This window comes from Cyprinodon tularosa, unplaced genomic scaffold (genome assembly GCF_016077235.1).
Source record: "Cyprinodon tularosa strain WSP-4 unplaced genomic scaffold, ASM1607723v1 ctg156, whole genome shotgun sequence".
In the NCBI taxonomy this organism is placed as follows: domain Eukaryota; kingdom Metazoa; phylum Chordata; class Actinopteri; order Cyprinodontiformes; family Cyprinodontidae; genus Cyprinodon; species Cyprinodon tularosa.
The window spans coordinates 1249190-1264350 of record NW_024038395.1 but is presented as its reverse complement, the minus strand read 5'-3'; the positions used below and the strand labels follow the sequence as shown (position 1 = coordinate 1264350).

The window sequence follows — 15161 nt, the reverse complement described above, 5'->3', positions numbered from 1 at the left end:
GGATTTCCTTTAAATAACAGCAGCTCAATTACATCCATTCAGTCCCAAGACCGTCTGGTCAAACAGCCGTCACCTTTTAAAGCTGAAGATTAAGTTGATTCAAACCAAAACATGTGAGGACAGTCCACCTTCATATGATCCCTCAGCATACTGCTGCCACCACCATACCTTTAATATTAGTCTCCTTTTAATGTCGGCAGCCTCTTATTCCAAGTTGTTTTTTTAAAATCAGCCTTGGTTTGGATCAAGGAGCCCAGAATTGGGCTGATAAATTAGAGCCAAACTCATCCAGATAAGTACTTTTTAAAGACTTTATTAATGGAGCATGCCAAAGACAAATTAGCTCCATTGTGCTCTACATTTAAAATATTTATATTCAGTCATATTTAGGTGCAACATTAAAAGTAAAACATTGGTGCCGCTATAGACTGGGTGTAAACCTCTCTGAGTTACGGGCGTGTTTCAATCAGGTGGATGTGAAATTAGCAACACTTAGTCTTGTGCACCGACTCGCACTATCCCAGGTCTGGGAGGCTATTTTTGTTCACTTTCCTGTGTGATGAGCCCTGATGTTTGTGGGTGAATCACAGTTCAGACGCATTTATGCAACTGGCCTTTTTGTAATGATGCTATGAATAAACCTTTACTCCAGTCTAAAAATAAAACGGGACGGATTCTATGTGGAAAGGTCTAAATGTAGGAACAAAAAGGCTGTCATTAAAACCGACATGCAATTATTCAGTTTTTGCTTAGTGGAAGTGTAGCAGTCAGTATCTTCTCAGCCTGTGTCACACTGCCATCTAGTGGTAAAAATAGGGAACTTTTTCTCTCAAGCCTGCAGCACACTTTAGTTTTTTTTTTTTCTTTTTTTCCAGGAAAGGTTGATCCATTCATCCTGACGCAACTTTAACAGTGAGACGACGTGCCGTCCATGACCCTCTGGTTGTCCTGGTTACCAGCGTGCAAAGGATGCGGGGGAATCAGGATCCCTCACTGCCTTTTGCTGTCCAGGACGGCACGCCAGTCGTCCAACCAAGACAGGAGGCGTCTCTGTGAGGGAACGACGGACAGATGCTTGTTGTGGCAGGCAGTGAACAGGATGTGTTCCCAAACTGGTCTCGGTTCCACACCTGGTTGGGAGACATGGACATAATACAGTCACCACAGACTCATGTTTAACTACAAGGAAAACTCTGAAGGTTGGAACATGGTTCCAGATGAACAGCTGGAAGAAGCATAATTCATGCAGTTTTTAAAGAATAAAATCGTTCAATGTTGATGATGCTTCCAGATAATTACACTGAACATACTTTGAAGTTTTTATACTGTTAGAGAGCAAATAACTTTAACTGATTTTATCAGGATTTAACATCACAGCAGATTAAAGGTTCACCTTTCATCTCAGCAGAACTCAAGCTGCTCTGTGAATCCATCAGAGGTTCGTTAGTGAACATTAATGAATAATCAACCTAAAACCAGACAGCCTGCTATCCACAGAGAGACACACGGTGGAGGCAGCATCATGCTGTGTGCATGGTGTTCTGGGAGTCCTGTCAGTGCAGACTGGAAGCTGGTTGCAGCTAAACAACGGTAAAGGCCCGGGAGAGGAAATGGCTTCTTGGAGGAAAAGGTTGATCTGCCAAATTCTTTGTGTTTGTTTGTCACAATAAACCCCCAAAAAACAAACGTTACTGCTCGAGTTTGTAGCATGACTTAAAAAAGTCAGATCAGGTTGATCTAGAGCGAACGCTCCACTCAGGTAAAAAAAAAAAAACAAGGAATCCTATTTGTTTTGATGTTTATTAAGCCCTAAAATAAACGGCGCACTTGTGCAGTCATGTTAATCAATGAGAACTGTTCCACATCCACCGCTACTCCTCCAAACCTCACCGTCCACTCCGTCTTCTCCGTCAAAATACGGAGACAACCTATTTATTGCTCCGATCGGGTCAGTTGGAAGCCGGCCAGTTCAAGATCCACAATAGCAAACGCACCAAACAAAAAAAAAAAAAACATTAAAGAGATCCGGTTTTTAAACAAACTGTAAATTAGAGAATTATTCTTCTATATTCCCAAAAAATAAGGCAGTTTAATTTAATTATTGGATGCAAACTGTTGGTACTTCAACATAACAGGAAGCAGATTTCTCATCTTGATGAAAATATTAATTTTATACTGAGAGGCTTAAAAGTTTCATCAAATCCAGTCACAACAACTTCCAAAAGCAAATCTCTCAACTTCAAAAGAAACTTTTTATCGCAGGGTTGAAGAGATGCCGAGTTTGGAAGTAGAGAACAAACCAACGTTATATGATCCTAATTATCCCCATCACAGACGCAGAACAAAAGAAAACGTTTGGGCAGAAACTGCATATGTGATGGATGCTGATGGTGAGTTGTAATTATGTCATATAAAATTAAGCGCTAATTACCTCGTATTGCTCCTATGAATTAAGAAAGAATAATATCCCGCATGCTTTCCTCAAGCTCCAAGGAACTCGGAGCGGAGCGAGATGGGAGGAACTGCAGAGGCTGTAGGCTTTGCTTTGCACAGGCGGGACAGAGCGGAGGATGTGGGATTTCGAAGTGACATCATCCTTAGAGAGTTCAGAGGAGTTTTAATGGTCCAGAAAGTTTTCACCGCCGATCACTCCTTATTCTTTCATTAGTAACACTGAGCTGCAGGATTCATTTGCTTCACAAATATTTTAAAATCAACTCTCTCTACGTAAATGCTGGGAACCGTTACCCTTGTGTCCCATTTAGTTTGCAGGTGCAGCATACCTCAGCCCTGGGTGTAGCCAACAGATTTAAAAACTTTTTTCCAAATAAATTTATCCTAATTAATGATTTAAGGTTACTTTTGCACAGGTCAGTTAGGATCACTTTTTTCCCTTGGTACATAAAAGCTCACTGCTGTTCTAATGACTCAGCTTATGTTTATCTAATATAAAGCATGAAAAATACTGTAGAGTCATCAGGATGTCACAGAAGAAAAACTTCTCACCCTGAATGTCAGGCTTGTCGTCTATGAGGAGGTCACCAGCAATCAGGGTTTTGTCTCTGGTCAGGATGACCTGCTCCAGAAAGTTAGGACCGAAATGTTTCTCCACCCAGGCGTACTGGAAACACACACACACCAGATAGGAGCTGTTAGAAAAACACAGCACTTTAATGATTATTTTAGATGAAGGCTGTTATTGATGAGCGGAGGGTTTACCTTCTCATATGGGCAGTGTTTGTAATGTTTAATGGGGCTGGTGCAAATAAAGACATCTGTGCTGCAGGGAGAAAAGGAAACAACAAGAGCTCAGTGTGAAGTGGTGCCACATGCTTTCCTGCTGCCCTCCGCCCACAGAGAACCTGTATGATGGCACTAACAGGTAGTACCAGTTGGTCTGAGGAGTCCAGACACACTGAGCCCCACCCCCACGTGTTGTTTACTGGTTTTTCAAACTCAATCACCACCAAGGAAGAGTCAAACTGAAGTGAAAGTAAACTATTATTTTAAAAGGTGCTTATATCTGCAATCCTACTTTAAAAAGGGAACATTTTTAGCCTCACTGGAGTCCTGTAGTGTCTGAGAATGAAGCAACTTTAAGCGACGCAGAAATGAAAGAAACGTTTATTTCCCAGCATGATGAAAGCACTGAGTTATACGAAAAAATGGTTCAACTAAGTAGAATTTAAACTAGGAAAACCTACGATCTTAATAATGTTCAGAACTTTTTAGTTAGAAAAAAGAAAAGGTGAATAAAAAAGTCAACAAACTGACAGAATGAAAACAAAGACATAACATTAAAGAGGCTTTGCCCCTGAGGCATATAGCCAAAAGCAGCCAATAATAACTCTACATTTTTTCATATATACTTAAAAAAGCTATTAGAGAGGAATAAAGAGATTTTATTGCTCTTAAATTAAACAAAAGTCAATTTTAATAAGCCCACAGCAACACTTTAGAACGAAGACGAACCCTGGCCTAAACGCACAAATTTTTCACCAAACCAACCTCTCATCCATACGAAGCCAGCGTTTCGGGGGTCTGTAAACGATCTTTTTTTTATTAAGAGTGGGAAGATTTTGAAACGCCGTTTTCGCGTTTCCATCTTTAAGGTCTGACCGCATTTTTTTTTTTTTACATGCAAGCGTCATAGCGTCGCCTCTAAACACGCATGCGCGACACAGTATCACAACAACAATGGCGCCGTACTGTGTTGAATGGTTGCTGCTCATGCTACTCACCCTGCTGTCGGGCTTACAACAGAATCTTCTTCTTCTGGAATATCTCCAGGAAGAACAGAGCAATATCGACCACATAGTTCAGCACCTGAATTTGACTGAACCACGAAAATGGACCCGCAGGGCCATTTTCCGGTTTTCCGGTTTGGTTGTTGTATAAATATTAGTGCGCATGCCCAACATTTCGTTGCCTGTTTTCGCCTATTTTTGCTTTGGCACCACAGCGCCACTTACAGGCCTGGCATTCATTTTGCAGCGTTTTCATGCATTCGTGTGGACGCTCACATTTATTTTACGTCTCCGTCTTTACGACAAATGTTCTGGAAAATATTAGCATTTCGTGTTCGTTTTGACTTCGTGTGGACGGGGCCTTAATAGAGCTAAGACTTAGACAACTTTAATTGTCATTCTGTATACAGTGTAAACAAAACGATATTTTGTTTTGCATCGCTAAATCTTTTTTACTAAAATCTTTTTGCTTCTGTAACACCAAAATTTCGCAATTGTGAGACGATAAAAGGTTTTTTCTTCATTTCTCTCAGTTTAAAATCAATGAAAGGATCAATATCATGAAAAATCTACTTTTTTTTTCTTTTAGGTTTCACCATGTTGTAACGCTATCCTCATGAAAACTGTCTCTGAGCGCCTTCATTCCTGTTCAAAGCTGAGCCAAAGTGGCTGTTTTAGCAGATAATCTGCACGGTGACAGCAACTGTTTTATATATATATATTTTTTTTAACTAGTGTTAAAACGACCATAAATATGTTTTCTGGTTGCCAGAAGTATCTCCTTGTTCATCCGTCCAAAAGAGGAGCATAATCTTCAGAAATGATGTGATACCGATGCTGAAGCAACTCAAAGGCAAAGTCCCCCAGAGGGAGAGGTATTGCTCAAGGCAAGTGTCTTTCACTTGTTTCAAACAAATTAACTCTGTATTTTTAAGAGTAGCATCTAACCATACAGGTGCTGGTCATAAAATTAGAATATCATGAAAAAGTAGATTGATTTCAGTAATTCCATTTAAAAAGTGAAACTTGTATATTATATTCATACATTACATACAAACTCATATATTTCAGATGTTTATTTTGTTTAATTTTGATGATTACAAATGACAACAAATGAAAATCTCAAATTCATCATATCAGAAAATTAGAATATTGTGAAAAGGTTCAAAATTGATGGCCCCTGGTGCCACACTCTAATCAGCTAATTAACTCAAACCACCTGCAAAAGCCTTTAAATGGTCTTTCAGTCTAGTTCTATAGGCTACACAATCATGGGGAAGACTGCTGACTTGACAGTTGTCCAAAAGACGACCATCGACACCTTGCACAAGGAGGGCAAGACACAAAAGGTCATCGCTAAAGAGGCTGTCTGTTCACAGAGCTCAGTGTCCAAGCACATTAATAGAGAGGCGAAGGGAAGGAAAAGATGTGGTCGAAAAAAGTGTACAAGCAAGAGAGATAACCGCACCCTGGAGAGGATTGTGAAACAAAACCCCTTCAAAAATGTGGGGGAGATTCACAAAGAGTGGACTGCAGCTGGAGTGAGTGCTTCAAGAACCACCACACACAGACGTATGAAAGACATGGGTTTCTGCTGTCGCATTCCTTGTGTCAAGCCACTCTTGAACCACAGACAGCGTCAGAAGCGTCTTGCCTGGGCTAAAGAGAAACAGGACTGGACTGCTGGTGAGTGGTCCAAAGTCATGTTCTCTGATGAAAGTAAATTTTGCATTTCCTTTGGAAATCAAGGTCCCAGAGTCTGGAGGAAAAGAAGAGAGGCACTTCATCCACGTTGCTTGAAGTCCAGTGTAAAGTTTTCACAGTCAGTGATGGTTTGGGGTGCCATGTCATCTGCTGGTGTTGGTCCATTGTGTTTTCTGAGGTCCAGGGTCAACGCAGCCACATACCAGGAAGTTTTAGAGCACTTCATGCTTCCTGCAGCTGACCAACTTTTTGGAGATGCAGATTTCATTTTCCAACAGGACTTGGCACCTGCACACAGTGCCAAAGCTACCAGTACCTGGTTGAAGGACCATGGTATCCCTGTTCTTAATTGGCCAGCAAACTCTCCTGACCTTAACCCCATAGAAAATCTATGGGGTATTGTGAAGAAGAAGATGCAATACACCAGACCCAACAATTCAGAAGAGCTAAAAGCCACTATTAGAGCAACCTGGGCTATCATAACACCTGAGCAGTGCCACAGACTGATCGACTCCATGCCACGCCGCATTGCTGCAGTAATACAGGCCAAAGGAGGCCCAACTAAATACTGAGTGCTGTACATGCTCATACTTTTCATGTTCATACTTTTCAGTTGGCCAACATTTCTATAAATCCTTTGTTTTTATTGGTCTTCAGTAATATTCTAATTTTCTGATATAATAAATTTGAGATTTTCATTTGTTGTCATTTGTAATCATCAAAATTAAACAAAATAAACATCTGAAATATATGAGTTTGTATGTAATGTATGAATATAATATACAAGTTTCACTTTTTAAATGGAATTACTGAAATCAATCTACTTTTTCATGATATTCTAATTTTATGACCAGCACCTGTATATATGTCTATAGCTAACTCTAAAGGGCTAAAAAAAGTAGAACCTTTAGCTTTGATGCAGAATGCAGCAACAGTCTTCTCATGTAATTTTGGTTTGTTTCCTCTGCCTCCTAGAGGCCAAGTGTTAAACTAACCCAACTGTTTCCTCCTTAAATATCTCACCCTTCCCAACTAAACTAATGTAAAATGATTTAAGTCTTCAAACATCTCTACATTTCGGATGCAAAACTGGATTACATTGACCATCGCTAGATAGAAATGAAAAGAAGCTAAAAACAGTCAATCATATGGGATGTGGGTGCATCTATTAGACACAACTGACAGCACCCTCTTTTGCATCACATTCTGCTACGTCAACACCACAAAGGTTTGTTACTACATAGCAAACGGCTGCAGAACGCCTTTGAGTCTTACTCATCCATCCTGGCCATCTCTTTCACCGCCTCCACGCCTCCAGGCAGAGGATCCAAGTCTATGAAGAAGCCTTTGGACTCCCAGATACTGATGGCTTTTTCCTAGAGACAGAAACACAGGCAGAGCTTCCATCAAGTAGTGTGCTTTCATCACGTGTGTTTGTATCAGTGTAACCTTTGCTGTAAATACAGGAAGGTGCAAAGGTCAGGTTTGCTGTCGACACGATGTGAAAAAGTTACACCTTCCCTGTTTTCTTTGTTGCGATCTGACGCTCGATTGTTTAAACCTGAGTCTGCTTACCTGTGGACCTGTTTCCATGTGAGGATCCCACAGAATAGGCCTTTAGATTTCTAAAAAGTACTGAACATAGATTGTTCTGCCTTTTTGTGTATATTAATAACACTGTAAGGGAAAGAGCATGTGATCAGCCTACAGCAAAGATTAGTGCAGATTGAGGGACTTTTGACAGATTCAAGACAAGTTCTAATGTAAAGCTGTTTTTGCTGAAGAGCAATTTGATTTCCCCTTAAAGTACTGATCAAAGGAGTAATTAAAGGAGTAAAAGCAAAGGCAGAAGAGGTAGTGTTGCACCTGTATCGGCAAGTACCGACAAATAGGGCACTGATAATATTTTCAGAGCCAAAAGTTTATTCAACTATAGTTACCCATTCCAGGTACAACAAGCAAGTGTTGCAAACCACCTTGTTCCCCTTTTTGAGAGGCGTTTCTCCCCAGTTGCTCTTCTACACTGTGTTTTACGACACAGATTTCATATCCTTGATGCATTGAGGTTTACTCGTAAATTCAAATTAATCCATATCGCTCTTAAATAAGAAAATATATGTTTTTAATTCAACAATGGTACCAATTTCTTTTAAGCAAAGTAAATTAAATTCTTGGCCACTTCCGGGTGATTTTACTGTTATTTATTTATTCTTTGCTGCGATATAATTATAATCCTAATATTTTACTGGCTTATATTAAGAGCTTTTTTCTCTGCCTATTCTTTACGGTCAATGAAATAATCCTATTGAGTTATGTGTTCTGCTGCATCTCCTGCTGTTTGTATGAAAATTTGTGTTGCACCGATGCCATTTTTTTGTCCCCGATACGATACCTGGCTGCGCAGTATCAGCCGATACCGATACCATGTGTTTGAAATTAATGTGTGTATATATATGAAGAACTGCATACTACTTGGATAGGCAATAAAAAGTTCTACTGGATTCATTTTAAGTAATTTTCCTGCTTCACAAAGGTTGGCAGCAGTTTGACAATATATATATACACACACATCAATTTCAAACAGATGGTATCGGCGATACTATACAGCCAGGTATCGGTATTGGATTCAAAAAATTGCATTGGTGCAACACAAAACAGAGGAAAACAAAACATTCATGTGGAAAAACACAGATGTACACACTCAGATCAGCCATAATGTTCCTTATTTAATGGAATCTTGCTTTGGGAGGATAGATTATATACTTATAAAAAAGATCACAAAACAAGATAAGGAACAGAAACCGAATTTAACCTGCTGATATCTAGATCATTAATTAAATCCCACATGAATTTGATTTGATTAAAATAAAAAAGTAGGGATAATAGTTCTAAAGTTCATCAAACCGGTTCAGACCGGCTCTCCCGGTGTGATGATCACTCACACAGAGGTCGCTCCTCAGCTGGCCGTACTGCGATGACACCCAGAAGCCTCTCCTGTCATCCAGCGGGACGAAGGGATCGTCCGGGTATCTCGCCCGGTACTTTCTCAGGAACCCCCCCTCAAAGTCCGCCAGCACCCCATCCATGTCAACCAGGACCCGCAGCCTCTTACCGGCAGCCGAGGAGGAGGAGGAGGACATGTCGAAGGCGATCCTCTTTAACTGTTCTGGGAGGAAGCCTTTCCGTCTTCCGAGGAGGCGGGTAGCAGCCCTGCACAGCGACATCTCTGCAGCCTCCAGCGGCCGATAGACCGATTTAAGCTCACTGCTGCTGAAGCAAGCCGACACAAAGTCCGCATGGGAAATGGAATAAACAAGAAATAAACATCTGTTGGAGCTGGAGTTTTCCCGTTTTATTTATGACGAGCTTTAATGGAGCTCGGTTTCAGTTGTGGCCGTTTTACTGCAGCAGCTGAGCTAACGGAGCCGGCGGCTAGCTGCCAGGCTAACAGTATCTGATAGCAGCTGGTCAGCTGTAACCGCTGTTAGCAGTGAGCGGACAGGGAGGACCGCGGGGGGAGAAGGGCTCCAATGTGGGAACAAACTGTACTACAAGCCAGTGTCACAAACCACCTTGTTCCCCTTTTTGCAGACGCGTATCTCCCCAGTTGCGCTTCTACACGGTGCTTTACGACACAGATTTAATATCCTTGATGCATTCAGGTTTACTCGTAAATTCAAAGATATCCATCTATGTCGCTCTAAAGCAGGGGTCTTCAACGTTTTCCAGACCAAGACCAACCCAAACTGATGGAGACATTACAGATGGAGTCATGTAAAAAAAATATTTTGCCCTGGGATTATTAAAGTATTTCTGATTCCTGGTTTATGGGACAGGTGTTGTGAATGAAACGGTGCCCAGCTTGATAGAGCTCCTGTGTGTCACTGAATGTGTGCATTGATCACTGAAAGACATCTTCTGCCTCCATTTATCTGTTTACAACAGTGTGTTGAATTCATGTGAATGTGTATTTATAGACATTTCAATTAGTGAGAAAAAAAATGCATGGGGGAATATAAAAAAATGTTTAGGTTACAGCTATCCTATACACTACGGTTCAAAAGTTGGGGTCACATTGAAATGCCCTTATTTTTGAAGAAAAAGCACTATACTTTTCAATGAAGATAACTTTAAACTAGTCTTAACTTTAAAGAAATACACTCTATACATTGGTAATGTGGTAAATGACTATTCTAGCTGCAAATGTCTGTTTTTTGGTGCAATATCTACATTGGTGTATAGAGGCCCATTTCCAGCAAATATCACTCCAGTGTTCTAATGGTACAATGTGTTTGCTCATTGGCTCAGAAGGCTAATTGATGATTAGAAAACCCTTCTACAATCATGTTCACACATCTGAAAACAGTTTAACTCGTTACAGAAGCTACAAAACTGACCTTCCTTTGAGCAGATGGAGTTTCTGGAGCATCACAATTGTGGGGTCAATTAAACGCTCAAAATGGCCAGAAAAAGAGAACTTTCATCTGAAACTCGACAGTCTATTCTTTTTCTAAGAAATGAAGGCTATCCCATGCGTAGTGTTGGGCATGTTACTTTGAAAAAGTAATTAGTTATAGTTACTAGTTACTTCTCCCAAAAAGTAACTGAGTTACTAACTGAGTTACTCCACAATAAAAGTAACTAGTAACTAGTTCAAAAGCCAGCTGAATAGAGTGGACGACAAAGACAAGAACCTGCAGAGAGTTTGGCATTTATTGCAACTCAACCTAAATGACATCAGGGGGGAACGCCATGTGAAGTTTTTTAACAGGGCGTTCAGATCTGGTGAGTGTATGAAATTAATAACTGGGGATGTCTAATTCTGAAATCCTGTGTGTTTGGGTTGTTGTGGATACTGCAACATCTATCTATCATCTATCTATCTATCTATCTATCTATCTAGATGTATACTCTGTGTGTGACATAAAATATGGATCTCCATCCCTGCCACAAAGACCATCAAATAATGTTTAAAATAAAAAATACAGTAGGTTGAAAAGGCAGAGTATCCATCCATCCATCCATCCATCCATCCATATTTTTCCCTTTCTCCATATATAGGCTATCATTTGATCGTTCACGCTCTCCATAGTTCCCCTGTGGCGCGAGCACAGGGCAACTGTTGCGCGTCTTTAGCGAGCATGCGCGTTTCCTGTCGCTTGCGCGGTGACTCTTGCCGCCTGCGCTGTGCGGAGGTGCAGGGGAAACCGTATCTGATGAGGAAACGCAGCTCGACGTAACACCGGTATTTCCATCTGGAAAACGCCGTTTTGCTGTTGGAGTCCTCCTCACTCTCCATCTCTCTGTGTGTGCTGTACGTTAACACTCACCAGCAGAAACACCCACCTACCTAACTGACAGACGGAATCTCACTATACATCAGCCATTCTCATCCTCCCCTCTCTCATGACAAGGCGGCACGAGTCCTATCATGAAAAAAGGTTCATTGTGCGACCTGAGTAACGTGCAGTAACGGGGTGTCTGCAATGGTAACTGCGTTATAGTTACAGTCAAAGTAATTAGTTAGATTACTCATTACTAAAACAAGGTCGATGTGTTAGTAACGCCGTTACTTTCAACGCTGTTACTCCCATCACTGCCCATGGGAGAAATTGCTAAGAAATTGAAGATTTCCTACAACGGCGTGTACGACTCCCTTCAGAGGACAGCACAAACAGGCTCTAACCAGAGTAGAAAAAAAAGTGGGAGGCTGCATTGCACAACTGAGCAAGAAGATAAGTACATTAGAGTCTCTAGTTTGAGAAACGGACGCCTCACAGGTCCCCAATTGGCATCTTCATTAAATAGTAGCCGCAAAATACCAGTGTCAACATCTACAGTGAAGAGGTGGCTGCGGGATTCTGGGCTTCAGGGCAGAGTGGCAAACAAAAAGCCATATCTGAGGCTGGCCAATAAAAGAAAACGATTAAGATGGGCAAAAGGAAAAACGTTTGTGAGACGCAGAACAAATGAAAAGATGTTGGAAGAATGCCTGACTATCTGTTAAGCATGGTGGAGGTAATGTGATGGTCTGGGGTTGCTTTGGCGCTGGTAAGGTGGGAGATTTGTACAGGGTAAAAGGGATTCTGAATAAGGAAGGCTATCACTCCATTTTGCAACACCATGCAATACCCAGTGGACAGCGCTTGATTGGAGCCAATTTCATCCTACAACAGGACAATGACCCTAAACACACCACCAAATTGTGCAAGAACTATTTAGAGCAGAAGCAGGCAGCTGGTATTCTATCGGTAATGGAGTGGCCAGCGCAGTCACCAGATCTGAACCCCATTGAGCTGTTGTGGCAGCAGCTTGACCGTATGGTACGCAAGAAGTGCCCATCCAACCAATCCAACTTGTGGGAGCTGCTTATTTCAAATACAAATCATTATTTCTAACCTTGTCAATGTCTTGAATCTATTTTCTATTCACATTCTATTCACAACGTATGGTGGTGAATAAGTGTGACTTTTCAGGAAAACACAAAATTGTTTGGATGACCCCAAACTTTTGAACGGTAGTTATATATTGTATAAAATGGTATATCAATCTGGTCCTATAGTCACTCAATTACAGAGGGAGTCACATGTAAAGAAATTAATTTCTCCCTGGGATTATTAAAGTATTTCTGATTCTGATTCCTGGTTGATGGGACAGGTGTTGTGAATGAAACGGTGCCCAGCTTGAAAGAGCTCCTGTGTGTCGCTGAATGTGTGCATTAATGACTGAAAGACATCCTCTGCCTCCATTTATCTGTTTACTACAGTTTGTTGAACTCGTATTAATGTGGATTTGAAGACATTTCAATTAGTGGAAAAAAAAGGATGGGGGAATATAAAAAAATGTTTAGGTTACAGCTATACTATACGTGTTTAACCTCTTTTCTCTGGTTAATATGCCATTTATGTTGAAGACTATCTCAAAATATAAGTCATGTTTTTAGAATTTTAAACAATGTTATAGTGTTAATTCATATTTCCAAAAAGAGAAAAAAACTTTTCAAGATTAGGTATTTTATGCATCAAATCTTGATATTCTTTCTCTGACTTTTTGAAGAACTACAACTTTGGAGTCTATGTTTTTGTTCTTACTATTAAACTTATTGGAACAACAGTGAAAAAACCAATGTCTTTTAAGCACTTTGTAAATTAAATTCTTGGCCACTTCCAGGTGATGTTATTGTTATTTTTTTATCTATTAATTTTTGCTGTGATATAATTCTACCGGGCACAATTAAAGACCAGAAATATAGATAATGATATCCTAAATGGCCCCAAATAACTCACAAATTTACCAAACATTTGTCAATACGAAAAGTATCTTTTTAGAAATTCAAACCTTAGACTTAGACAGATTTGTTTGTCATTTTGTATACACAAGTGTAAAAGAAAAATACATTTCATTAACAGCTCTCTAGACAATTGTGAAGCCTTCAAAAACAGCAAAAAATATATATATATATATAAAAACAGTAATATAAACATATGACTGTATATTTACAGTTCTATTTTGAAAAAAACAAACACCTAGATAGAAAAGTCAAATAAAATAAGTAACTAGTGAAAGAAGTGGGGGGAAAAATTGTACACATTAGAGGTTTTCTGCCTGCCTTTTATGTGCTTGCTCGTGTTACTTTTATATATCCTCATGAGTAAACTTTAGCTTCTGTCCGATATCATTCCATGAAATCAATGTTCAGCAGTAAACAGGTTGAACCTGAAGTGAAATCATTTTCAAGTCATTCCTTTTTAGCTATCTTGGTTGGGTATTTGAACGCACCAAGGAGTGGCCATAAAGTATTGTTTAGCAGCGCATCAGGATGAAGGTGGAGAAGAAACACGAAAGCTCCTTCAAAGATAGTTTATACAGAAAAGATAGCTCACTCCTCGGAGCCTGCTAAGGGTAAACTGTTGCAGTCCACCTGAAAGGAGAAACCTAGAATCTGTCTGCGCAACTGATTTAGACTTAGACAGATTTTATTTTGTCATTTTGTACACACAAGTGTATACAAATAGACATTTTGTTAAGTACAGCTTTCTAGACTTCTTCATTTTTAAAAAAGTGTTTTTTTTTTTTTAAACATTGTGGTGGAAAAAAAAGATTGGACTCTTATTAAATCGGTGACATATGCTGTTACATTCAATACACATATGTCTCATAAGAGCACGTTAGTAAACCTGGTTATAATTAGCAACATATTTTCTATTTTAGAACTGAAGCATGGTCAGGTTGGGAGGGAAGATGCAAAGGTGGATTTTGCTTGATGAAAAAAAATCACCATCAACTAAACTTTCTATATTTTTGGTTTACAGCATCTGATTAGCCTTTGTCTTACATGTTCCAACAATAAAACACACAATAAAGTAATAAAGCTCACGTCTGTAGAATAAAATATCATGTCGTAAAGTAAAAAGATCCTCTTTTTATTCCAAAGACATCTCTACACTTCATTAATTTTTCTTCAGGTTTGCATTATGTTACGCGTATATCTTTTTTTTTTTTTATTAACCATTTTGAACAAAATCGCGTGGTCTGTAAATACATGAAGTCAAGTCTTACAGGCTTAAGGCACAAATATAGTTATAAGGCAACAATAAAACAGAACGACACAAACAAAAAAATAATCTAACAAAATAAAAAGACAAGGAGGCATTATGTTAGGCGTGTATCTAGGCTTTTATTTTGAAATATTGTTCTGCACTTCCGGGCCAGCCGTGATCTTCATCTTTCAACTCTGAAGAAGAAAATGCCAAAAACTGGCCGTTTTTTAATTACGTTTTTCGTCTCTAAATTCTGGTGACAGGAAAGGAAAAAAGGCTTTTTTTCCCCTCCCGTTTTTGATTCTTAAAAATAAAAACGGAAAAACATAAGTAGTATCTGTTTTTGGTTCTCAAGAAAAAAAAACCGAATTGCCTGAAAGTACAAGGACCGAAGTCGTTTCTAATATTTGTTTGAGTTCAAAGGCAGATAATAATTTATTTATTTTTTTAAGTCAGAAGCTCTTGCTCAGAGAAAATATTTGTCAAAATTCCATGAAATCGGTTTCAAGTTGTTCGTTTTTGTTTGTGACTATTTTTAAATGGCAGATTGGCCTCCAACTATTTTTTAAGTAAAAAACTGCAGCTTTTTTTTTTTTTTTTTTTCTTTTTGGTCTTTTTTAAACACGGAAAGCAAACCGTGCGTTCAGCGGTTTAAGAGTTAAAAAAAGAC

General features: G+C 39.5%; 1 protein-coding gene across 1 annotated transcript; it reads right to left on the bottom strand.

Moving 5' to 3' along the window:
- Positions 1–297: 297 nt before the first annotated feature.
- Positions 298–9567, bottom strand: LOC119780170 (5'(3')-deoxyribonucleotidase, mitochondrial-like). Its single transcript, XM_038280092.1, has 5 exons — positions 8894–9567; positions 7227–7327; positions 3220–3280; positions 3007–3121; positions 298–1130 (listed from the first exon to the last, which is right to left on the bottom strand). Exons 1-5 carry the CDS (start codon positions 9173–9175, stop codon positions 991–993), a joined length of 699 nt encoding a protein of 232 aa, XP_038136020.1. The 5' UTR covers positions 9176–9567; the 3' UTR covers positions 298–990.
- Between the last annotated feature and the right edge of the window lie 5594 nt (positions 9568–15161).

Excerpts from the sequence above, each read along its gene's own strand:
- LOC119780170 (XM_038280092.1), bottom strand. The coding sequence starts at position 9,175 with ATGTCGCTGTGCAGGGCTGCTACCCGCCTCCTCGGAAGACGGAAAGGC. Across the intron at positions 7,328-8,893 it reads AGCTGAGGAGCGACCTCTGT|GAAAAAGCCATCAGTATCTG; the intron begins GTGAGTGATCAT and ends TTCTGTCTCTAG. Across the intron at positions 3,281-7,226 it reads GAGATGGCCAGGATGGATGA|CACAGATGTCTTTATTTGCA; the intron begins GTAAGACTCAAA and ends TTCTCCCTGCAG.